The sequence below is a fragment of the Scyliorhinus torazame genome, chromosome 14 (genome assembly GCF_047496885.1).
Source record: "Scyliorhinus torazame isolate Kashiwa2021f chromosome 14, sScyTor2.1, whole genome shotgun sequence".
In the NCBI taxonomy this organism is placed as follows: Eukaryota; Metazoa; Chordata; class Chondrichthyes; order Carcharhiniformes; family Scyliorhinidae; genus Scyliorhinus; species Scyliorhinus torazame.
In genome coordinates, this window is record NC_092720.1 from 199,120,444 (window position 1) to 199,147,268 (window position 26,825).

At 48.0% G+C, this 26,825-nt stretch overlaps 1 protein-coding gene across 1 annotated transcript in view; it reads left to right on the forward strand.

The window, feature by feature from the left end:
• The window catches only part of LOC140390335 (cell adhesion molecule CEACAM6-like), a 66,553-nt gene extending 39,972 nt beyond the window's left edge, over nt 1-26,581 (forward strand). Inside the window, exons 5-7 of the mRNA XM_072475408.1 lie at nt 6,063-6,155; nt 12,795-12,844; nt 24,146-26,581. Of these exons, the coding sequence (XP_072331509.1) occupies nt 6,063-6,155; nt 12,795-12,844; nt 24,146-24,244 (242 nt within the window). The 3' untranslated portion in view covers nt 24,245-26,581. The remainder of the gene's footprint in view (nt 1-6,062; nt 6,156-12,794; nt 12,845-24,145) is intronic.
• The last annotated feature ends 244 nt before the right edge of the window (nt 26,582-26,825 follow it).

The window sequence follows — 26,825 nt, forward strand, 5'->3', positions numbered from 1 at the left end:
ATCCCACAACACTATTTCAAAGAGCAGTTCTCTCTTCAGTCCTCGCCAAATTTACTACTCCATCAACTTCCTGAAGAACAAAAGATCTGGGGCTGGATTCTCCGCAGCCTGACGCAGAAATCGTGGCAGGCGCGGGGCGGAGAATCCATTTTTGGGCATTAAATTGGGACCTGCGCCGGTTCCCCAATTCTCCGGGCCCCGAGTACACAGCGCCGCGTTTCACCTACAGACTCAGTCCGTGGCCGCCATGGTCGGGACGGGCCGATCGGAGGGCACTATTTGGAGGTATGGCACCGGCCTAAGTTTGGGCGGACGGTCCGGGTCTTGTGTGCGGCCAATCAGGGGCACTATTTGGAGGGTCCAGCTCCGCAGTCCGAGTCCGCCATGGAGCGCGGCCGCTGGAGGTCTCCACCGTGCGCAGGTAACTGAGGCTTTGGGATTCATTCCCTTTGCCTCAGCAACCTTGGGGCAAGCGCCGTTCAGTACTGGTCTCAAACGGAGACCAAGCAGAATGGCACTCGGGGGTCTCTAAGGGGATTGGAGGTCCCCTGCTCCATACCCTTTGGACAGGGTGGTGCACTGGTAGTGCCAGCCTGTCACCCTGGCAGTGCCACCTGGGTGCCAACCTGCACTGCCAGTGTGCCAAGTTGGCATTTTGTGCCGATCGGGGCGGGGATGCGGAGGTGGCTGGGGACCCTACCATAGTGCATTTGTGCTGGGAGTGGTAGGTCAGGGGTCGCTTAGGGAGCCTATGAGATCGGGATACCTCCCGGCTATGATTGTACTGGGAACGAAATGCTGAGTTGTGCAGATCTTTGTGAATAGTGTGAATAAATCTTATGTTTGTTTACTGCGAGCCTTCTCAGAGTTATTAATATTCCCTCCGAGCTCTACAATCTCTCACCATTCTTCCTACCAAAATAGACTATTTTACATTTGCCCCCATTATGTTTCATTTGCCAGACATTTTCCCGCTGACTTAACTTATCTTTGTGACTCGTTGTGTCCTTCTACCTATCTTTGTGTCATCAGTAAATTTAGCAACAATCCCTTTGGTCCCTTCATCCAACACATTTGTATTGTAAAGAGTTGAGCTCCTTGCGCTTAATCACATCCTGCCAAACCTCTGATTGCAAGTTAGCAAGGCAATCTTCTTGTCATGCCAACATGTAAACCCCTACACAATGAGCTCTTTTATTATCTGCAATAACCTTCAGTGTGACATCCTATCAAATGCCTTCTGGAGATCTAGCCCTCAATTAACATAACCCCTCCACCCCACCTCACACACACACACCCAAAGTGGGGGGGGGGGTGAATATAAAATTCCTCGGATGGGCTTCCTGCTGTATTTCTGCCCGCCCCAACCTTGCCGGTTGATTCGCCGGGACCGCGCTCGCCAAGCCCCCCCCCCCCCCGCTAACGAGGTTGAGCAGCACTTAAACATCTTGCACAGCCAACCCCACTCAGTTCACAGCCATGGCGCCGGGATACCCTGTCCCATAGTTTGGAGACACGGACCCAGGCAGGCTCCTAGATCAGGGACATCCTATCCTCCCGAGAGTCCCGGAGGCTAAGCCACAGGGCAAGCCAGTGCCACCTGGGACGAAGTGACAGCAGCCATCAGTTCGGGCAGCGTGACCAGGAGGACGGACGGGCCTCCAGTTCCGCAAGAAGCCAATGGCCTACACCGGGCAGCACGGGTGAATTGACACCATCCCCCCCCCCCCCCCCCCCCCCCCCACCCAGGACCTTTCCGCCACCACGCGAACAAACCTCCCCTCCCTTCACCCGTCCCCCCAATCCTCCCTTCACCCCCCTCCCCAACCACGCCATTGTGAACCACAGTGCAGAATATGGTTCAATCACTGAGCAACATTGTGGAGGGCGACGATACCTTTGTGCAGACATTAGGGAGCCACCAGGGCTGGCAGAGCCAGATGATGCAGGGGCACTCCGAGCTCGAACCAGCTGCCCTTCCATCCTGAGGTGAACCCCAGGGCCCTATAGACACCGAGCGGGAGGAGAAGGCACTGAGTGCCAACCCCGACCTGTCCCATTGAGTGGGGATGGTGGCCACTAGCGTCCCTGAGTTCCACATCTGGAAGTCAGGACAGGGCAGCACAGCTGTGCATATGCCATCGACAAGTGCGCCAGGCCCTGAACCCCCAATGGATGGGGCAGGGGAATGGGAACCGATGCAGGAAATCGATGGGGACAGAAACAAAATGGAAAAGTGGAAGGCAGAGAAACCGAAGACAAAAATCAAAAAGGGCCACTTTACATCATAATTCTAAAAAGGCAATAAATATAAAAAAAACAAGCCTGAAGGCTCTGTGTTTCAATGCGAGGAGCATTTGTAATAAGGTTGATGAATTAACTGTGCAGGCAATCATTAACGGATATGATGCGATTGGGATCACGGAGACCTGGCTCCAGGGTTACCAAGGATGGGAACTCCACATCGAGGGGTATTCAATATTCAGGAAAGATAGAAGGAAAGGAAAGGAAGGTGGGGTAGCATTGCTGGTTAAAGAGGAAATTAATGCAATAGTAAGGAACGACATTAGGCTGGACAGTGTTGAATCTGAATGGGTGGAACTGCAGAGCACGAAAGGAAAAAAAACATTAGTAAGAGTTGTGTACAGATCAGCAAACCGTAGGTGTGAGGCTGGGGATAGCATCAAACAGGAAATTAGTGATGTCGGCAGTAACGGTACAGCAGTTATTATGGGTGACTTCAACTGCATATTCAGTGGGCTAATCAAACTGGTAGCAATGCGATGGAGGAGGATTTCCTGGAATATATAAGGGATGCATTCCTCGACCAATATGTCGAGGAGCCAACTAGAGAGAAGGCCACCCTAGACTGGGTATTGTGGAATGAGAGAGGACTAATTAGCAATGTTGTGGTGTGAGATCCTTTTAGGGAAGAGTGACCATAACATAGTAGAATTCTTCATTAAGATGGAGAGTGACACAGTTAAGTCGGAAACTGGGGTCCTGAACTTAAAGAAAGCTAACTTTGATGGTGTGAGATGTGCATTGGCTAGGATAGGCTGGCAAAGGATACTTAAGGGGTTGACGGTGGATAGGCAATGGCAAAAATTTAAAGAACCACATGGATGAATTTCAGCAATTGTTCATTCCTGTCTGGCGCAAGAGTAAAACGGTGAAGGTGGCTCAACATGGCTAACAAAGAAAATCAGGGATAGTGTTAAAGCCAAAGTGGAGGCAAATAAATTGGCCAAAAAAAGCAGCAAGTCTGAGGACTGGGAGAAATTTAAAATTCAGCTCAGGAGAAAAAAGGTTTAATTCAGAAGGGCAAAAAGAATACAAGAGTAAGCTTGCAGAAAACGTAAATGCTTGCATCTATAGATGCAAAAACTTCTTTAGATATGTGAAGAGAGAAAGACTGGTGAAGTCAAATGTAGGTCCCTTGCAGTTAGAATCCGGTGACTTCATAATGGGCAACAAAGAGATGGCAGACCAGTTGAAGGAGGAACTGAAGGAAATCTTTATTAGTCAGAGAATTGTATTAGGGAACCTGATGGGATTAAAACCCGATAAGTCCTCGGGGCCTGATGCTCTGCACCCCAGAGTACTTTCTGGGCAGCACAGTAGCATAGTGGTTAGCACAATTGCTTCCCAGCTCCAGGGTCCCAGGTTCGATTCCCGACTTGGGTCACTGTCTGTGCGGAGTCTGCATGTTCTCCCCCTGTGTGCGTGGGTTTCCTCCGGGTGCTCCGGTTTCCTCCCACAGTTCAAAGATGTGCAGGTTAGGTGGATTGGCCATGATAAATTGCCCTTGATGTCCAAAATTGCCTTTAGTGTTGGGTGGGGTTACTGGGTTATAGGGTGGGGGTGCGGGCTTGGGTAGGGTGCTCTTTCCAAGAGACGGTGCAGACTCGATGGGCCGAATGGCCTCCTTCTGCACTGTAAATTCTATGAAGGAAGTGGGCCTAGAAATAGTGGACTCATCGGTGACCATTTTCCAGCATTCTATAGATTCTGGAAGAGTTCCAATAGATTGGAGGTTAGCTAATGTAACCCCACTTTAAAAAAAGAGGGAGAGAGAAAATGGGGAATTATTGACTGGTTAGCCTGACATCATTGATGGGGAAAGTGCGGGAGTCAATTATTAAGAACAAAAGAACAAAGAAAATTACAGCACAGGAACAGGCCTTTCGGCCCTCCCAGCCTGTGCCAATCCAAACCTGTTGCCTATTTTCCAGGGATCTACTTCCCTCTGTTCCCCGCCCGTTCATATATCTGTCTAGATGCATCTTAAATGATGCTTTCATGCCCGCCTCTACCACCTCCACTGGCAAAGCGTTTCAGGCACCCACCACCCTCTGCGTAAAAAAATTTCCACGCACATCTCCCTTAAACTTTCCCCCTCTCACCTTGAAATCGTGACCCCTTGTAATTGACACCCTCACTCTTGGAAAAAGCTTGTTGCTATCCACCCTGTCCATACCTCTCATAATGTTGTAGACCTCAATCAGGTCCCCCTTAACCTCCGTCTTTCCAAAGAAAACAATCCTAATCTACTCAACCTTTCTTCATAGCTAGCACCCTCCATACCAGGCAACATCCTGGTGAACCTCCTCTCACCCTCTCTAAAGCATCCACATCCTTCTGGTAATGTGGCGACCAGAACTGCACGCAGTATTCCAAATGTGGCCTAACCAAAGTCCTCTACAACTGTAACATGACCTGCTGACTCTTGTACTCATTACCCCGTCTGATGAAGGCAAGCATGCTGTATGCCTTCTTGACCACTCTATCGACCTGCGTTGCCACCTTCAGGGCACAATGGACCTGAACTCCCATTTTCTCTCTCCCTCTTTTTTTAACATTAATTTTCCCAGGATTCTTCCATTGACCGTATAGTCCGCTCTTGAATTGGATCTTCCAAAATGCATCACCTCGCATTTGCCTGGATTGAACTCCATCTGCCATTTCTCTGCCCAACTCTCCAATCTATCTATATTTTGCTGTATTCTCTGACAGTCCTCCTCGCTATCTCCTCCTCTTAGTATCATCTGCAAACTTGCTAATCAGACCACCTATACCTTCGTCCAGATCATTTATGTATATCACAAACAACAGTGGTCCAAGCATGGATCCCTGGGGATCACCACTAGTCACCCTTTCCATTTTGAGACACTCCCTTCCACCACTACTCTCTGTCTCCTGTTGCTCAGCCAGTTCTTTATCCATCTAGCTAGTACACCCTGAACCCCATGCGACTTCACTTTTTCCATCAACCTGCCATGGGAAACTTTATCAAACGCCTGACTGAAGTCCATTTATATGACATCTACAGCCCTTCCCTCATCAATTAACTGTGTCACTTCCTCAAAGAATTCTATTAGGTTTGTAAGACATGACCTTCCCTGTACAAATCCATGCTGCCTATCACTGATAAGTCTATTTTCTTCCAAATGTGAATAGATCCTATCCCTCACTATCTTCTCCAACAGTTTGCCTACCACTGACATCAAGCTCACAGGTCTATAATTCCCTGGATTATCCCTGCTACTCTTCTTAAACAAAGGGACAACATTAGCAATTCTCCAGTCCTCCGGGACCTCACCCCTGCTCAAGGATGCTACAAAGATATCTGTTAAGGCCCCAGCTATTTCGCCCCTCGCTTTCCTCAGTAACCTAGGATAGATCCCATTCAGACCTAGGGACTTGTCCACCTTAATGCCTTTTAGAATACCCAAAACAAATGCACCTCAGACCACCTGTCTCTTTGCGTTCATCATCTCTTTCCTATCTAAAAATCCACCACAAATGAACATGGATATTTGTTGGTAAAATCACGCCCAATGCCTCTGAATGCTGCCTGACCTGTTGAGCACTTACTTGTTTCTATTTAATATTTCCTTGTGCTGTTCAGTGTCAATCTATTTTTGATATCCTGTTTTGTACCTTGCAGTATTTTATTCTGTTGAAGGTACTATGTAAATTCGGGTGGTTGTTGCTGTATTCTGGATGGAGAGATACTCAATATGAATTCACTCAATGCTATTCACTATGTATATTTTCAGATCAAGGTAACCATGGTATCATTCTGACCTGGAGCATACTGGCCCCCATTATGGCCTTTGTTATCATCGTTTCAGTCTTTGCAATATGGTACTGTAAGTATCAAATGTATTCACCAGACTTGTCACTTTATAAGGGATTGAGTTCACATGAATGTTTTCACCAGTGATTCTCACGATCATTTTAATTTTTAAAAATGGAACAATTACAAAGAAATCTCACCCCATTCTGTCCCTGCACAGTAAGAGGAGGGGTGGCGCGTGCTCACGAACACCGGAATAAGAGGATTGCGCGATTGAACACATGGCTGGAGAATTAGTATATGGGGGAGGACATCAGGGGCTGAGTTCTCCGGTCCCCCAGCCCAGTGTTTCTCGGCAGCGCCGATCGCTGGTGGCGGGATTCCCTCTTCCCGCTGCTTGTCAATGGGATTTACTATTGAAGTCATGCCATGCTGCCTGGAAACCCGCGTAGTGGGGGTGCGTAGAGAACCGCAATGGCCGGAGAATTCCGCCCCAGATTTCTGAGGCGTCCAGTTCTGGGGCAAGTGGGATATGTGGAGGATGATCAGGTTGTAGCATAACAAAGTAGCAAAGTAAACATACAAAGTAGCAAAGATCAGTGGGAGACTAGAGGACTGGGAAATCTTTAGGGGGCAACAGAAAGCTACTAAAAAAGCTATAAAGAGGAGTAAGATAGATTATGAGAGTAAACTTGCTCAGAATATAAAAACAGATAGTAAAAGTTTCTACAAATACATAAAACAAAAAAGAGTGGCTAAGGTAAATATTGGTCCTTTAGAGGATGAGAAGGGAGATTTAATAATGGGAGATGAGGAAATGGCTGAGGAACTGAACAGGTTTTTTGGGTCGGTCTTCACAGTGGAAGACACGAATAACATGCCAGTGACTGATGGAAATGAGGCTATGACAGGTGAGGACCTTGAGAGGATTGATATCACCAAGGAGGTAGTGATGGGCAAGCTAATGGGGCTAAAGGTAGACAAGTCTCCTGGCCCTGATGGAATGCATCCCAGAGTGCTAAAAGAGATGGCTAGGGAAATTGCAAATGCACTAGTGATAATTTACCAAAATTCACTAGACTCTGGGGTGGTCCCGGCGGATTGGAAATTAGCAAACGTGACATCACTGTTTAAAAAAGGAGGTAGGCAGAAAGTGGGTAATTATAGGCCAGTGAGCTTAACTTCGGTAGTAGGGAAGATGCTGGAATCTATCATCAAGGAAGAAATAGCGAGGCATCTGGATGGAAATTGTCCCATTGGACAGACGCAGCATGGGTTCATAAAGGGCAGGTCGTGCCTAACTAATTTAGTGGAATTTTTTGAGAACATTAACAGTGCGGTAGATAACGGGGAGCCAATGGATGTGGTATATCTGGATTTCCAGAAAGCCTTTGACAAGGTGCCACACAAAAGGTTGTTGCATAAGATAAAGATGCATGGCATTAAGGGGAAAGTAGTAGCATGGATAGAGGATTGGTTAATTAATAGAAAGCAAAGAGTGGGGATTAATGGGTGTTTCTCTGGTTGGCAATCAGTAGCTAGTGGTGTCCCTCAGGGATCAGTGTTGGGCCCACAACTGTTCACAATTTACATAGATGATTTGGAGTTGGGGACCAAGGGCAATGTGTCCAAGTTTGCAGACGACACTAAGATAAGTGGTAAAGCATAAAGTGCAGAGGATACTGGAAGTCTGCAGAGGGATTTGGACAGGCTAAGTGAATGGGCTAGGGTCTGGCAGATGGAATACAATGTTGACAAATGTGAGGTTATCCATTTTGGTAAGAATAACGGCAAAAGGGATTATTATTTAAATGATAAAAAATTAAAACATGCTGCTGTGCAGAGAGATCTGGGTGTGCTAGTGCATGAGTCGCAGAAAGTTGGTTGTCAGGTGCAACAGGTGATTAAGAAGGCAAATGGAATTTTGTCCTTCATTGCTAGAGGGATGGAGTTTAAGACTAGGGAGGTTATGCTGCAATTGTATAAGGTGTTAGTGAGGCCACACCTGGAGTATTGTGTTCAGTTTTGGTCTCCTTACTTGAGAAAGGACGTACTGGCACTGGAGGGTGTGCAGAGGAGATTCACTAGGTTAATCCCAGAGCTGAAGGGGTTGGATTACGAGGAGAGGCTGAGTAGACTGGGGCTGTACTCGTTGGAATTTAGAAGGATGAGGGGGGATCTTATAGAAACATATAAGATTATGAAGGGAATAGATAGGATAGATGCGGGCAGGTTGTTTCCACTGGCGGGTGAAAGCAGAACTAGGGGGCATAGCCTCAAAATAAGGGGAAGTAGATTTAGGACTGAGTTTAGGAGGAACGTCTTCACCCAAAGGGTTGTGAATCTATGGAATTCCTTGCCCAGTGAAGCAGTAGAGGCTCCTTCATTAAATGTTTTTAAGATAAAGATAGATAGTTTTTTGAAGAATAAAGGGATTAAGGGTTATGGTGTTCGGGCCGGAAAATGGAGCTGAGTCCACAAAAGATCAGTGATGATCTCATTGAATGGCGGAGCAGGCTCGAGGGGCCAGATGGCCTACTCCAGCTCCTAGTTCTTATGTTCTTATAACAGGACTGGGACTAAGGTCCTCGGGGAGATTTGCTACTGCTGTTGGGGAGAGTTTAAACTAGCTTGGCGGGGGGGGCGGTGTGGAACCTGAGGGACAGCTCAAATTGGAAGGAAGTAAAGCTGGTAATGGGAAATAGAACAGTGGCAAGTGAAATTAGAGGGCAGGTGTTATGAAGGCGAGCAGCAACTAAGCTCAGATTGCAGAAGAACATTAAAAAGACAAAGTTCAGGGCACTCTCATTGAATGCACGGAAATTTCACAACCAGGTTTACCCTCCCACCCGGCTTACTCACTCTTCCAACTTCTTCCATCGGGCAGGAGATACAAAAGTCTGAGAACACGCACGAACAGACTCAAAAACAGCTTCTACCCCACTGTTACCAGACTCCTAAATGACCCTCTTATGGACTGACCTCATTAACACTACACCCCTGTATGCGTCATCCGATGCCAGTGCTTATGTAGTTGCATTGTATATCTTGTGTTGCCCTATTATGTATTTTCTTTTATTCTCTTTTCTTCCCATGTATTTAATGATCTGTTGAGCTGCTCGCAGAAAAATACTTTTCACTGTACCTCGGTCCACGTGACAATAAACAAAATGCAATCCAGGTAGATGATTTGAAGGCACAAATACAGGTAAATGAGGAGGATCCAATTGCCATTATAGAAACATGGCTTCAGGGTGACCAAGACTGGAAACTGAATAGTCAAGGATACTCGAGATTTGGGAAGCACAGACCAGAAGGAAACGGTGGTGCTGTTGCGATAATAATAAGCGATGGGATCAGTACATTAATAAAGGAGGATCTCCGATCAGAAGGAGAAAGTGTGGAACCTGTTTGGGTCATGCTGTATTGTGAGGCTATCAATGAGGCTGTGTTTACAACACTAAAGAGGTTTATTGAGCAGAAGGCAAACTATATACACTCGGTTGTGCAATAGGTACACCGGTTTTGTTCCCTCGACGCCCCCCGGTGTACTGTATATGTAGGGTTGTAGATGATGCTTTATAATAAATAGTGGGGTGGAGCGGAGGGAGCTAGTAAGGGGGCAGTGTTCATATGAAGGGAGCAGCACGGTGGCACAGTGGGGGCAGCAAAGTGGCACACTGGTTAGGACTGCTGCCCCGCAGTGCCAGGAACCCGGTTCAGTTCCGGCCTTGGGTGACTCTGGAGTTTGCATGTTCTCCCCGTGCCTGCGTAGGTTCCCTTTGGCTGGTCCGGTTGCCTCCCAAAGATGTGCAGGTTAGTTGGATTGGCCATGCTAAATTGCCCTCTAGTGTCCACGGGTGTGCATGCTAGGCGGGACTGCAAGGATAGGGCGTTGGAGTTGGCCTAGATAGGTGCTGTTTCAGAGGATTGGTGCAGACATGATGGGCTGAAAGGCCTCCTTCTGCACTGTCTGGTTTCTATGGAGCTTTGGAGAGTTAAAAATAAAGGACAAGGCATTAGGCCAGGTAGTGATACCAGCGCATGAGAGGAAGAGACACAACGTACAAACATGGCAGTGTACCAGTAAATAAGAGAAAAATATGAGTTTCCCATTTCAGCAGGAAAAATAGACAAGTTAAATATTATCTAAATGGAGAGAGACTGAAGACTGCTGCAATATAGAGGATTCTGCCCTGTACATTCGTCACAAAAGATTATAGTGTAAGCAAATAATTAGGAATGCAAGGGGTTCTCCCAATTAAGATGGAGGAATTTCTTCTCTCGGAGAATCTTTGGTCTTCGGAATTCTCCTCCAGCAGGTGGCAGTGGGGGTAGGCTCATTGAATATATTCAAAATTGGTGAGATGGTCAGATTATTGATTGTGGGGGATAGACAGTCAAATGGAGTTAAGACCACAATCCGGTCTGCCATGATCTCATTTTATTAGAACATTAGTACCTACACCTCCAGGACTACAGCGGTTCAAGAAGGCAACTTACCAGCACCTTCTGAAGGGCCACCAGGGATGGGCAATAAATGCTGGCCTAACCAGCAAAGTCCACATCCCGTAAATCAATTTTAAAAAAACAATTAGAGTACGATTCGGCCCCTCTAGACTGCTTCGCCATTTGATAGGCTCAAGGCTGATCTGATTGTGGCCTCAACTCTACTTTCCTGCCGGCCCCACTTTGATTCCCTTGTCAATCAAAAATAAAACTCAGCCTTAAAAATATTCAATGGCCTCCACCGCTTTCCGAGGAGCTGAACTCCACAGACTAACGAGCCTCTTGGAGAAAAATGTTCTCATCATCTCTGACCTACATTGGAGTCCCCCTACTTTAAAACAGTGGCTCCTGGTTCTAGTCTCTCTCGCATGGGGAAACATTCTCTCAGCATTCACCCCGTCAAGATCTCTCATCTTTCAGTAACATTACCTCGCGTTCTTCTAAACTCCAACGTGTACAGGCCCATCTGTCCAACCTTTGACAAAAGCTAACCTTCTCATCACAGGAATCATTCAAGGGAACTTTGTCTGAACTGCTTCTAGTCCAACCACATCCTTAAATAAGGGGGCCAAAACTGTACACAGTACTCCAGATGTGCTCTCACCAAGGCCCTGTGGAACTGCGGCAAAATCTTCTTACTTTTATATTCCATTCCCCTTGCAAGAAATAACATCATTCTATTTCCCTGTCTTATAACTTTCCGTACCCGAGTACTAGGTTTTTGTGATTAATGTGCATTACCAGGAGACCTCGATCCCTCTGAACCTCCAGGTTCTGCATCCTTTTTCCATTCAAATAATGTACTGTGTTCTGTGATTGGTTCTTCTGTCTTGGGACTGTCGGTGTGGGACCTGTTGCTTAGTCAGGCTGTAGACAGAGGGCAGGATTGTCCAGTCCCCCCCCAGCTACGTGTTTCTTGGCTGCATGCTGTTTGCTGGCAGGGGGATCCTATCTTCCTGCTCCTTGTCAATGGGATTTCCCATTGCAACCACCCACACCTCCAGGAAACCCATGGGCAGGGGTAAGCTGCCAGCAGGAAAAGTGAATCGCAACGAGCAGAGATCTCCGGCCATACTCTGGTATCTGCTTTACACTTGTTATTGGTTCTACATCTGAACAGGTTACAGAGTAGGCACATAGCTCCCAGGAATGATTCCAAACTCTCACTCTGCAGAGAGTCTTAATATGTGGCTGACTGGTGTTAGTGGTAAATCAACATCTGCATCATGCGTTAGCACATCCCATCTGTTAACCCTTTCCACGACATGCTGCATTTCCCCCAGACCCCATTTGCCAGGTCTTTGTCCTCTCACTTAATCTATACATATCCCTTTGCTGACTCCTTATGTCCTCCTCACAACTTAGCTGTCAAATTTAGCGACCATGCATTCAGTCCCTTCATCTAAGTCATTTACTGAATGCCGGAATAATTCTGGTGGACCAAATTGCTCCCATTTCTTCAGTTTTCAGGAGCAATCCTTTAAAATTCTGATTCCGGAATTGAAGGACTTTTCCCATAGGAAGTCCCTTGTGTGATAACCAAATGCAAAAAGTGAAATTTGCAGCAGTCTCTCTATAGCAGGACGGTGGTGAATAATTGGGGTGGGATGGGAAAGCCTCGTGGACTGGGAGCAGTGATCAGAAATTGGGAAATGAGCGCCTGTATGTTTTAACTGTTTGGAAAATTGTGAGCGTGGAGTGTGGAATATGAGCTTCCACTGGTAGGAATTCCTGGGCTTGGTGAACCAATGTGGACTGGAAGTTAGAACAGCAGATCCATCCTCTCATCACATCACTGCTCACAGGCTACAAAGCTGCCCTGGGAGAACACCGACCTGCCCATGCCTATTCAAAGGAGTTGTGAATCAGCACTCCAGCTAAAATCACAGATTCCATGTGCACGATGTCCTGGTATGCACCGAATGAAAAGTGTCCCTTCAACTACTTTGTAAGATCGAACATTAAAATGCCATTTGGTTTAACGGTTCAGCCCCTTCTCAGAGGGGACTAATTAGACACAACATGCGTACTTAGTGTTGTTCACAGACAACTGTGGAACAGCAGAACGAAATGGGCGGAAATACTGAAATAAACCAGAGCCATTGTAACCTCTAAAGACAATAGCAGTGAGACAGACTCACCATCTGACAATATTCTCTTTGGTGTTTATAGACCTCATGAAGGAACATTTTATTCATTACAGGTAAAAAAGATGATAGAAACAGTGGTATCAGAAGTCAGAACCAAATGCAGGTATTTGTGTATTAATATTAATATAAATTTCTACATATTTGCAAAGGATGATGTTTGGCTTGTTCAAAATGGTTATTAAAAATAACACTGAAACACGTAGAGAAAGTGAGAATCTTCCCGCTGTGTTTATAATGTCACTGACACACACACACAGACCAGAGGGAATCTTCCTGCTATGTTTATAATGTCACTGACACACACACACAGACCAGAGGGAATCTTCCTGCTATGTTTATAATGTCACTGACACACACACAGACCAGAGGGAATCTTCCCGCTGTGTTTATAATGTCACTGACACACACACACAGACCAGAGGGAATCTTCCTGCTATGTTTATAATGTCACTGACACACACACAGACCAGAGGGAATCTTCCCGCTGTGTTTATAACATCACACACACAGACCAGACAGAATCTTCCCGCTGTATTTATAATGTCACTGACACACACACACACAGACCAGAGGGAATCTTCCCGCTGTGTTTATAATGTCACTGACACACACACAGACCAGAGGGAATCTTCCCGCTGGGTTTATAATGTCACTGACACACACACACAGACCAGAGGGAATCGTCCCGCTGTGTTTATAATGTCACTGACACACACACACACACAGACCAGAGGGAATCTTCCCGTGTGTTTATAATGTCACTGACACACACACAGACCAGAGGGAATCTTCCCGCTATGTTTATAATGTCACACACACACACACACACAGACCAGAGGGAATCTTCCCGCTATGTTTATAATGTCACTGACACACACACACAGACCAGAGGGAATCTTCCCGCTGAGTTTATAATGTCACACACACACACACACACAGACCAGAGGGAATCTTCCCGCTGTGTTTATAAATTCACTGATACACACACACACACACACACACACAGACCAGAGGGAATCTTCCCGCTGTGTTTATAATGTCACTGACACACACATACAGACCAGAGGGAATCTTCCCGCTGTGTTTGTAATGTCACTGACACACACACACAGACCAGAGGCAATCTTCCCGCTGTGTTTATACTGTCACTGACACACACACACACACAGACCAGAGGGAATCTTCCCGCTGTGTTTATAATGTCACTGACACACACACACACAGACCAGAGGGAATCTTCCCGCTGTGTTTATACTGTCACTGACGCACACACACAGACCAGAGAGAATCTTCCCGCTGTGTTTATAACATCACACACACAGACCAGACAGAATCTTCCCGCTGTATTTATAATGTCACTGACACACACACACAGACCAGAGGGAATCTTCCCGCTGTGTTTATAATGTCACTGACACACACACACAGACCAGAGAGAATCTTCCCGCTGTGTTTATAATGTCACTGACACACGCACACACACAGACCAGAGGGAATCTTCCCGCTGTGTTTATAATGTCACTGACACACACACACACAGACCAGAGGGAATCTTCCCGCTGTGTTTATAATGTCACTGACTCTGGACTAAATGTAATTTTGGCCTCTAATTTTCGTGGGTTGGTATGATTTGTTTTTTGGATGTCACTAAATGTTTGATATCTGTTAATTTTATATTGTTACTATTTCTATACCTGCTCGCCATTCTGTGTGTGCACATTTACTATTAACCTGATATTTTCCATCAGTTTGCATCTCGCCTGGGAGATTGTTTTCTGATTTGTGCTTGTCCATTTGCACCATTTTGTTTTATGTTTTCTCTCTGTCATTCCGTCTCTCTGGGCGCAATTTTGTGCGGCTGTGTTGCGCTTAAGCCATAGCGAGATGAAACTGTTAAATCACGGGAGAGGCCAGAATCGATAAACGTGCGGCGCCGATCTTTGCGATCTAACTAGCCCGCTCCCGTTGGCGAAATCAGGATCCGCCATAGCCTGGTGAGAAACCAATAATCACAACTTAAGGCCAATCTCCGTACAATTAACGAGAGTGACCCCCATATCTAGCTACCCCTCCTGTGATCTGACCCCTCTCCTCCCCAGCAAGCGGTCACTCGGGTGCCGATTAGTACACCTTTTTGAAAATGTGACGTTGGCGGAAGGACTACTGTGGGGACCCGAGGAGGTGAGCAGCCATCTTTGCTCGGGGGGTCAGAGGCCAGGGGCACTGGGGCTGCTGCCCTGGTTCTCGGAGGCTTGGGGCCGGTCTCGGCCGAGGTGTTGCGGGATGGGGGTGAAGAAGAGATGGGCGTCTCAGCGCCCACGGGCCCACCTGGCCAACCCCTGGATCGTGTGCTCCCATTCAGGGGCAACCTCAGCCCGCTTGCCCCACCAACCACCCATAACACCCTCTGGCCATGCGGCCTAAGGCTGTTGCTAATAGGCAATTGGCAATCGTAGTTAAGTGAGCACTTCATACCTCAAGTGGATTCACGTGGGTGGGCGTGCCATGTAGCATGTGGGAGTTATTGCCCAGCATTCCAATCAGACTGCGATGCCTAGACACTGGGCCTGGGAACTGTGGGAGCCAATATCCCAGACGCAGCAGCCAACATCCGAAACACCCTGGGCCTCCGCACCAGCGAGGGGACCAGTATCTGGTCCAGGTAACATTACGTGCGGGTGACTGGCATACAGGCTGCGGGGTCCGGGGAGCAGGGGCCCCCATTGCGGCTGGGTGTGCGTGGACAGGGGCTGTTGGATTGGAGGGGATTGTGGGAATTGAGGGGTAAACAATGGGGGAATGAAGGGTCTCTGGTTGGAAGACATGGCTGCTTGTCAGTCTCATACCCTCTCCAATCCTTACTGACATTACACGGAATGGTTGATGTCGTGGTTCCCGCACCAGCTTCCCTCGTGGTGCTGCTGGCAGGCTAGGCGGCCAAACGCCGGTCAAAATGGTGGCAGGAGGCGAGGTGGTGGCCCATGGTGGCAGGAGGCGAGGTGGCGGCCCATGCGCTGGGGCCCGCCTCACAACCTGAGGACCCGGCGGCTGCCCAGCAGATGAGGGAGGGACCCAAGGGGGAGGCTGGCGATGGCCCGAAGTGTAACGGCGTTGTTGGGCTTTCGAAGAAAGTGACGAATAGCGTGTTCCGCCGGAGGAGCTGCCTCAGCAAGGAGACGCTGCCTTACAGACTTGGCATGAGGAGGATAACCGCTCAAGTTGGCCGTCAAGGTCACCGCAGCCCTGAACGCCTACCCCTCAATATCATTCCAGGGCTTGAGCGGGGACGCATGCAGCATCTCATCCATAAGTCACGGATGCCTTGTTTGTCCAGGCAACGACCTGTATAAATTTTGACATGGATCAGGGTCAACAATATGCCCGGGCAGCAGGATTCGCAGCCACCGCTGGGGTGTCCAGAGGGTAGTGGATGGTACGCATATCGCCTTACGCTCACCGGGCCGTCTGGGAATACCCCACATCAACAGGGAGGAGTTTCACTCCCTGAACATCCAGCTCGTGTGCGACCACCGTCTGAAGATCATGCACTTGTGTACATGCTTCCCAAGGAGTGTGCACAGCAGCTACATCCTGGGACAGACAGACATCCCCGGCCTCTTGAAGGACCACTCCAGGATGACTGGTTGGCTCTTGTGGGGTAACGGGTACCCGCTGAGGACCTGGCTAATGATGCCAGTTCAGAGATCAGCGACCAAAGCGGAGACCTGGTACAATGAGGCCCATGAGGCCAACCGGGCTGTCATTGAGGGGTGCATCAGACTGCTGAAAATGCCGTTCCGGTGCCTTGACCGCTCTGGTGGTGCCCTGCAGTACACCATCCCCTCCCTCATCCTGTCCCACCCTCAAGTTCCACAGTCTCCCGATGGTGCCGCCCCATTCTCCCCACCCCTCCCCCATGTTCCCCCTGTGATCTGTGACCTGCCTAGCCTTCTGTGTCTATCACTATGTCTAGTGCAGCTTGTGAATCAGGTAAGTGTTTAAACTTACCCCCAGGTTCCAGCGGTCTTCATCTCCGGGAGCGGGAGAGAGAGGGAGACGGAGTGCAGCTTGGGAATCGGGTAGGTTCTGTATATAAGTTGGGCGGTTGCTAAACCCGAGACACGACACTTGTAGTGTCCCCCACCCTTCCACCTCCTCTAACCTAAGGGGTTTAGTGAATATAAAGTAAGCTCTTCTGTTCTTTTTTTTTCTTCTTTCTTCTTGTTTTATCTAGAGGGGATGGCAGGGAAGGCAGTGCAATGTTCCTCCTGCAGAAAGTTTGAGGTGAGGGACACCGTCAGTGTCCCTGCTGATTACATATGTGGGAAGTGCACCCATCTCCAGCTCCTCAGAAACTGTGTTGGGGAACTGGAGCTGGAGTTGGATGAACTTTGGATCATTCGGGAGACGGACATAGTCATAGATAGAAGCTTTAGGGATGTAATTACTCCAAAGAATAAAGATAGATGGGTGACGGTGAGAGGGGCTGGGAGGAAGCAGTCAGTACAGGGATCTCCTGTGGTTGTTCCCCTGAATAACAAGTATACCGCTTTGGATACTGTTGGGGGGGTGACTTACCAGGGGTAAGCCATGGGGTACAGGTCTCTGGCATAGAGTCTGTCCCTGTTGCTCAGAAGGGGAGGGGGGAGAGGAGTAGAGCATTAGTCATTGGTGACTCTATAGTTGGGGGGATAGATAGGAGATTCTGTGGGAACGAGAGAGACTCGTGGTTGGTCTGTTGCCTCCCAGGTGCCAGGGTCCGCGATGTCTCGGATCGTGTTTTCGGGATCCTTAAGGGGGAGGGGGAACAGCCCCATGTTGTGGTCCACATAGGCACCAACGACATAGGTAGGAAAAGGGATAGGGAGGAAAGGCAGGAACTCGGGGAGCTAGGGTGAAAACTTAGATCTAGGACAAACAGAGTTATTATCTCTGGGTTGTTACCCGTGCCACGTGCTAGCGAGGCGAGGAATAGGGAGAGAGAGCAGTTGAACACGTGGCTACAGGGATGGTGCAGGAGGGAGGGTTTCAGATACCTGGATAATTGGGGCTCATTCTGGGGTCGGTGGGACCTCTACAAATGGGATGGTCTACACCTGGACCAGAGGGGTACTAATATCCTGGGGGGGAAATTTGCTAATGCTCTTCGGGAGGGTTTAAACTACTTTAGCAGGGGTCTGGGAACCTGAATTGTAGCTCCAATATACAGGAGGTTGAGAGTAGTGAGGTCAGGAGTAAGGTTTCAAAGTTGCAGGAGTTGTACCGGCAAGCAGGAAAGTGGTTTAAAGTGTGTCTACTTTAATGCCAGGAGCATCCAAAATAAGGTGGGTGAACTTGTGGCATGGGTTGGTACCTGGGACTTCGATGTTGAGGCCATTTCGGAGACCTGGATAGAGCAGGGACAGGAATGGTTGTTACATGTGCTGGGGTTTAGATATTTCAGTAAGCTCAGAGAAGGTGGTATAAGAGGGGGAGGGGTGGCATTGTTAGTCAAGGACAGTATTACGGTGGCAGAAAGGACGTTCGACGAGGACTCGTCTACTGAGGTGGCATGGGCTGAGGTCAGAAACAGAAAAGGAGAGGTCACGCTGCTGGGAGTTTTCTATAGGCCTCCGAAAAGTTCCAGAGATGTAGAGGAAAGGATTGCAAAGATGATTCTGGATAGGAGCGAAAGTAACAGGGTAGTTGTTATGGGGGACTTTAACTTTCCAAATATTGACTGGAAATGCAAGCACGTTAGATGGGTCCTTTTTTGTCCAATGTGTGCAGGAGGGTTTCCTGACACAGTATGTAGATAGGCCAACGAGAGGCGAGGCCATATTGGATTTGGTACTGGGTAATGAACCAGGACAGGTGTTAGATTTGAGGTAGGTGAGCACTTTGGTGATGGTGACCACAATTTGATTATGTGTACTTTAGCGATGGAAAAGGATAGGTATATACCGCAGGGCAAGAGTTATAGCTGGGGGAAAGGCAATTATGATGTGATAAGGCAAGACTTAGGATGCATAGGATGGGGAGGGAAACTGCAGGGGATGGGCACAATTGAAATGTGGAGCTGGTTCAAGGAACAGCTACTGCGTGTCCTTGATAAGCATGTCCCTGTCAGGCAGGGTGTAAGTGGTCGAGCGAGGGAACCATGGTTTACTAAAGTAGTTGAATCACTTGTTAAGAGGAAGAAAGGAGGCTTATGTAAAGATGAGACGTGAAGGTTCAGTTAAGGTGCTCGAGAGTTACAAGTTAGCTAGGAAGGACCTAAAGAGAGAGCTAAGAAGAGCCAGGAGGGGACATGAGAAGTCTTTGGTAGGTAGGATCAAGGATAACCCTAAAGCTTTCTATAGATATGTCAGGAATAAAACAATGACTAGGGTAAGAGTGGGGCCAGTCAAGGACAGTAGTGGGAAGATGTGCGTGGAGTCCGAGGAGATAGGAGAGGTGCTAAATGAATAATTTTTGTCAGTGTTCACACAGGAAAAAGACAATGTTGTTGAGGAGAATACTGAGATACAGGCTACTAGACTAAAAGGGCATGAGGTTCTTGAGGAGGAGGTGTCAGCAATTCTGGAAAGTGTGAAAATAGATAAGTCCCCAGGGACGGATGGGATTTATCCTAAGATTCTATGGGAAGCTAGGGAGGAGATTGCTGAGCCTTTGATCTTTATGTCATCATTGTCTACAGGAATAGTGCCAGAAGACTGGAGGATAGCAAATGTTGTCCCCTTGTTCAAGAAGGGGAATAGAGACAGCCCTGGTAACTAGAGACCAGTGAGCCTTACTTCTGTTGTGGACAAAATCTTGGAAAGGTTTATAAGAGATAGGATGTATAATCATCTGGAAAGGAATAATTTAATTAGAGATAGTCAACACGGTTTTGTGAAGGGTAGGTCGTGCCTCACAAACCTTATTGAGTTCTTTTGAGAAGGTGACCAAACAGGTGGACGAGGGTAAAGCAGTTGATGTGGTGTATATGGATTTCAGTAAAGCGTTTGATCAGGTTCCCCACGGTAGGCTGTTGCAGAAAATACAGAGGCATGGGATTCAGGGTGATTTAGCAGCTTCAATCAGAAATTGGCTAGCTGGAAGAAGGCAAAGGGTGGTGGTTGATGGGAAATGTTCAGCCTGGAATCCAGTTACTAGTGGTGTACCACAAGGATCTGTTTTGGGGCCACTGCTGTTTGTCATTTTTTTAAATGACCTGGAGGAGGGCGTAGAAGGATGGGTGAGTAAATTTGCCGATGACACTAAAGTCGGTGGAGTTGTGGACAGTGCGGGAAGGATGTAACACGTTACAGAGGGACATAGATAAGCTGCAGCGCTGGGCTGAGAGGTGGCAAATGGAGGTTAATACAGAAAAATGTGAGGTAATTCATTTTGGAAGGAATAACAGGAAGACAGAGTACTGGGCAAATGGTAAGATTCTTGGTAGTGTGGATGAGCAGAGAGATCTTGGTGTCCATGTACATAGATCCCTGAAAGTTGCCACCCAGGTTGAGAGGGTTGTTAAGAAGGCATACGGTGTGTTAGCTTTTATCAGCAGAGGGATTGAGTTTTGGAGCCATGGGGTCATGTTGCAGCTGTACAAAACTCTGGTGCGGCCGTATTTGGAGTATTGCGTGCAATTCTGGTCGCCGCATTATAGGAAGGATGTGGAAGCATTGGAAAGGGTGCAGAGGAGATTTACCAGAATGTTGCCTGGTATGGAGGGAAGATCTTATGAGGAAAGGCTGAGGGAATTGAGGTTATTTTCTTTCGACAGACAAAGAACAAAACAAACAAAGAACAAAGAAATGTACAGCACAGGAACAGGCCCTTCGGCCCTCCAAGCCCGTGCCGACCATACTGCCCGACTAAACTACAATCTTCTACACTTCCTGGGTCCGTATCCTTCTATTCCCATCCTATTCATATATTTGTCACGATGCCCCTTAAATGTCCCTATCGTCCCTGCCTCCACTACCTCCTCCGGTAGTGAGTTCCAGGCACCCACTACCCTCTGCGTAAAAAACTTGCCTCGTACATCTACTCTAAACTTTGCCCCTCTCACCTTAAACCTATGCCCCCTAGTAATTGACCCCTCTACCCTGGGGAAAAGCCTCTGACTATCCACTCTGTCTATGCCCCTCATAATTTTGTATACCTCTATCAGGTCGCCCCTCAACCTCCTTCGTTCCAGTGAGAACAAACCGAGTTTATTCAATCGCTCCTCATAGCTTATGCCCTCCATACCAGGCAACATTCTGGTAAATCTCTTCTGCACCCTCTCTAAAGCCTCCACATCCTTCTGGTAGTGTGGCGACCAGAATTGAACACTATACTCCAAGTGTGGCCTAACTAAGGTTCTATACAGCTGCAACATGACTTGCCAATTCTTATACTCAATGCCCCGGCCAATGAAGGCAAGCATGCCGTATGCCTTCTTGACTACCTTCTCCACCTGTGTAGCCCCTTTCAGTGATCTGTGGACCTGTACTCCTAGATCTCTTTGACTTTCAATACTCTTGAGGGTTCTACCATTCACTGTATATTCCCTACCTGCATTAGCCCTTCCAAAATGCATTACCTCACATTTGTCCAGGTTAAACTCCATCTGCCATCTCTCCGCCCAAGTCTCCAGACAATCTAAATCCTGCTGTATCCTCAGACAGTCCTCATCGCTATCCGCAATTCCACCAACCTTTGTGTCGTCTGCAAACTTACTAATCAGACCAGTTACATTTTCCTCCAAATCATTTATATATACTACAAAGAGCAAAGGTCCCAGCACTGATCCCTGTGGAACACCACTGGTCACAGCCCTCCAATTAGAAAAGCATCCCTCCATTGCTACCCTCTGCCTTCTATGGCCTAGCCAGTTCTGTATCCACCTTGCCAGTTCACCCCTGATCCCGTGTGACTTCACCTTTTGTACTAGTCTACCATGAGGGACCTTGTCAAAGGCCTTACTGAAGTCCATATAGACAACATCTACTGCCCTACCTGCATCAATCATCTTAGTGACCTCCTCGAAAAACTCTATCAAGTTAGTGAGACACGACCTCCCCTTCACAAAACCGTGCTGCCTCTCACTAATACGTCCATTTGCTTCCAAATGGGAGTAGATCCTGTCTCGAAGAATTCTCTCCAGGTTAAAGGTTAAGAGGTGACTTAATTGAGGCATACAAGATGATCAGAGGATTAGATAGGGTGGACAGTGAGAGCCTTTTTCCTCGGATGGTGATGTCGAGCACGAGGGGACATAGCTTTAAATTGAGGGGTGATAGATATAAGACAGATGTCCGAGGTAGGTTCTTTACTCAGAGTAGTAAGGGCGTGGAATGCCCTGCCTGTAACAGTAGTGGACTCGCCAACATTAAGGGCATTTAAATGGTCATTGGATAAACATATGGATGATAAGGGAACAGTGTAGATGGGCTTTAGAGTGGTTTCACAGGTCGGCGCAACATCGAGGGCCGAAGGGTTCTATGTCTAGGTGTGTCCCCAGGATGCACATCAGACTTGGAGGCAGCCTGCTGCTTACTGTGCCCCATGGCCTTCAATGCCCCTGGAGGTTGTCCTCTGGGGGTCCTGGGGCCAAGGGCCCCGGCGCACTCGCTGGCGGCACTTTCCCCGCTGTGCCGCCCTGTTCCGGGTGCTGACTCCGAGACGTGCCGTTGTCAGGGGGATGGGTCTCGGGTGGGGCTGATGGCCACAGTCACCACTCCGTAGGGTGGCTCTGGGTTGGCTCCCAGTGTCCCCTCCTCCCGGTCGGTGCCCATAGGGCTCTGGGGTTCACCTCGGGACAGAGGGGCAGCTGGTTCAAGCCCCGGCTGCCCCTGCATCATCCGGCTCTGCCAGCCCTGCCGGCTTTACAATGCCTGCACCATGGTGTCGATGTCCTGGGCGATGCTCCTCCGTGATGGGGACAAGCTCTGCAGTGTCTCAGCTATACCCACCTGGGACTGGGTCATGTCCCCCAGCGACATGGGCATGCTGTCGAGGCCCGCCGCCATGGCCATGCCTTTGACACTTCCACTCATGCAGCCGGCATCGTGCACCAGGCTCTCCACTACGATCGCCAACCTTGCAGTGTTGGCCTCGATACCACGCATTGCTGGCGACATCTCCTGCTCCCGTAGCCTCTGGGACTCCTCCATTCGGCTACGGATCTACTGGAGTGTTGCTGATATCCCCCTCAGAATATTACAGCCGCACCCTAGCAGCTGCAATAGCTCCAGGTAAACCTGGTCCAGAGGCTCCGCACCTGGGTGCTGGGATCCAGCAGACCTCTGACAGCTGTCTCGCCTGGGTAGTTCTTCCTCCACCAGATGTGCATCAGCAGCTGTGCGGTGCTCACCAAATTGTGCCCCAGAAGCCTGACCACTACATTCTCCCACAGTCGTGTGTGCCTCTGCGCTGGTGGAGGGTGGGGGGGGTGATAGCCGTGATGGGGATATGGTGGTGTCCTCGGAGCTCTCCTCCAAGGTGTTCTCATGGAATGTGGGGTGGGGACCATCCCCGGACGGGTCAGCAGCGTCGGATGAGGATTCTGCGGGAGAATGTGGGGTGGGGGAGATGGACCGTGTGGGGGGATGGGAAGGATGGGTGGGGGGGGGGGGGGTGCGGAGGTTGGGGGTAGTATGAGAGGGATGCGGTAGAATATGGGACAGTGTGGGCGGCATTGCTGGGCATGGCTGTGCCAGGGCACAGGACAGAACCGGGTGGGTCGATGCCAGATGCATTCCTGGTGTGGTGGGAAAGGGGCGGTCTGGTGCCAATCCACCCATGTGGGCGGTGGAGGTCGTTGACCTTTCACGGCGCTGGGTGCCAGTCCTCCTCGTCATGCTCCCAGTGCTTCCAGCCGTGCTGGTTGCTCTGTGACTGACCCTCCTGGACCCTCGGTGGATCAGGGCCTCCCGTCTGGTCTGCACCGCGTCCAGTAATCATCCCAAGTCGGCATCACCAAACTCTGGGGCTGGTCTCAGTGGAGGTATGGCTGCGGGCTGAATGGGGATGGCCATGCAGGAGCAGTTTAACTGCTACTGCCATTTGTTAGCAGGGGGCCGGTGAGCGAGGTCCCGGCGAATCGGCGTGAATACTGTACGGCCTCATTAGGTGAACCAATTAATGTTTGGTAGCAGTGACAGCCTCGCTGGGCCGAACGTCGAGAAGCTCGTGGCATTTTCCACTCACTACCACACTTCGAATTGTTTTGGTAAAATCGCGGCCCCTGTCTCTGACTCTCTCCCTATGTCTGTCCGTCTCTCTCTGCCTCTCTCTATGTCTGTCTGTCTTATCTCTCTCTCTCTATGTCTGTCAGTCTGTCTATAACCCCGTCCTAATCTGTATGATTCTCTTTGTCCATCTGTCTCCAATATTTGTGAATATTTGGCCATTGTAATTAAAAAATACACTTCTTTAATTTTAGGGTGATACAGAAGCTCAAAGCCAGAATGGTATCAATCCAAATCCGGAATCGGAACCACTTCAACTCGCTCAGAGTAGACACCACAGCAGTCAATTCTGACGAATGAAACATTTTAAGGGGTAAATTGGAACTGCCTTCCCCACTTCTCAGATACAGACTGACTGGAGTCTCTCTCATTTCAAAGACTTAATTGATTCAGACTTTCTGCTTGTTTCACTCTCCATCTCTGTCAGCATACTGTTTACTGCAAAGGTTGTTAACACAGGGCTCTGGTCACAGCAACATCAGACTGTGAGCTTCTTAATGGTTGTGGTGTGAGCACTATCCACTAATCACATCAGATTGTCTTTTTGGCCAGCATTAAGTATTTTATAGAACAGAAGGAGGCCATTCGGCCCATTGAGTCTGCACCGACCCACTTAAACCCTACCCCGGTAACCCACTAACCCCTCCTAACCTTTTTTGGTCACTAAGGGCAATTTATCACGGCCAATCCACCTAATCTGCACATCTTTGGACTGTGGGAGGAAACTGGAGCACCCGGAGGAAACCCACGCAGACACGGGGAGAACGTGCAGACTTTGCACAGACAGCGACCCAAGCCGGGAATCGACCCTGGGACCCTGGCGCTGTGAAGCCACAGTGCTAATCACTTGTGCTACCGTGCTGCCCAAATTTTATTTAATGTTAATTGTTTATACTATTTATATATAAAAAAACAACCTGCACACATTTAAAAATACACATGAGTATTATCTTGGAGAAACGTAGGTTACGTTTTTAGTTTTGAACAGATTTTAAGCTGTGCGAATATATTTTGGGCTCAATGTCATGACACCCCAGGTTTGAGTTGACAGCCCATTACAGGGAGCTATTGGTTGGGTTTTACCAGGTGAATGGGGCCCATCTGGGTGTCTCCAGCCCTGCGTTATAGACCAAGTCTCAGAGAACCAAGTCAGGCCTTCTAACCAGTCTGCCGATGAGCACTCGTCGTGTTCTGTGGGACGCGATGGGCTGCTTCTGTGAGTCGGCAGACCCCACCCCACTCAATCCCACCCCCGCTGTGTGATTGCACATTTTAAACAAGATGGACCCAACAATTCAGGAAATATTCCTGCCTTGTTGACCAATCCCTATTCGATGTACTTGACCTTTTCTTTGTGAGTCAGTGTTTTTGTTTTATCTGTTCTATATTGTGTTTGTTTAGTAAAATATCAGTTTGCACTCAATTGAAATTATTGAGCTTCAGTAGCCGATTATATTATGATGACTAGGCTCTTGTTAGTGTAGCGATTCTCTGGTGGTTTTAAATTTGTGTGGGAGGGGGAACGGCGGGTTCCAGGCATGTGACTGTCTCACAATTAATTTGCATTTTTGACCGATGTGCCTGACCAATGCCAAGTGTCGTTAATAGAGGTGCTAGTCCTGGAATTTGTCGCAGAGAGCGAAAGTGGGAGAATCACGGCCTAAAGGCATGATGCAATTTGAGTGTACTCCAGAATACTTCAATGGTATATTTAGACTTTATAATGGTGCTGCCGTTGACTTCTGGTGCTTGTCCCTCCTCCTTCCTAGGGACAGCTGAAATATTTATAAATTGAATGTACTGTTGTAGCTTAAGATTTATAAAAGAATGGAAGCCAAAATGTATGTCTGATTTAACTGTTTCCATATCTGTGTGCAAAGTGTTAGAGGCACAAAACCTTTGCAGGAACGACAGTCTGGTTCTTTATAACTTGAAGCTATTTTTGTAATTTACTTGAAAGCTGTGAGAAGCTGAGACCTGAGCTAACACTTTGATCATGTGTTGACGTGTCTTCTTTCTAAACGTGTGTTTGTGTTTATTTTATGTTTGTGTTTAATTTATGTTTTCTAGTATTTAATATATTCTGCTTTAAATTTGCCAAGCAACAATATCTGTATTGCTGAGTGTGAATTTATGCATTGGACATTATTTGTTTCTGGATTGGAATCGATAAGCTAATGTCAGTTGCTGTTTCAAGCCCTCTGAAGAGCTGCTAAACCAGGCCATCCACTGCCAAAATATGCAACTGTGTGAGTGAATGCTGAAGGAATATTTAAAATCAACCAAAAATGGTTGTCGGATTTGGCTAAGCTGAATGTCATTTTGATACTTCTTTGTGGTTCTGTACCCACAAACTGGCACCGAACCAAGTTATTTTTCCAAATGAAAATTTTGATAACAGTGTCATTATGAGTCACACTCATTATAATGAAGCTTCGAAGTTGAACTGGGCTTTTTGGCAAACTTTTGATGACTTGTATTTGTGTGATAATATCCATCAGTGCAATAGAGTTCAACACCTCGTATATGATGATCTTGCTCACACGATGTTGAAGTTTCTGTGGCTAAATGAATCTGTAACTGTGGATTGTGCCATTTTGACAATCATGTGCATTTCAATAAATAAATCTGGAAGCCAAATCCTTTTTTGTTCGACTCAATCTCTTCTTATGGATCACAGTACATAGAAGTTGACAATTGATCGCAGATGAACAGAATTTAAATGGTATTCAGAGAATCTGTCTGCATCAACCCCATTGCGACCTGAATTCCACTGGTATTTGGAAGATGGGGATTAGGATTTTCCTGGCCTTCAGTCCTGGACTTTAATAAGGCTTTTGACAAGGAATAACCTGGGAGACTGGTCAAGAAGGC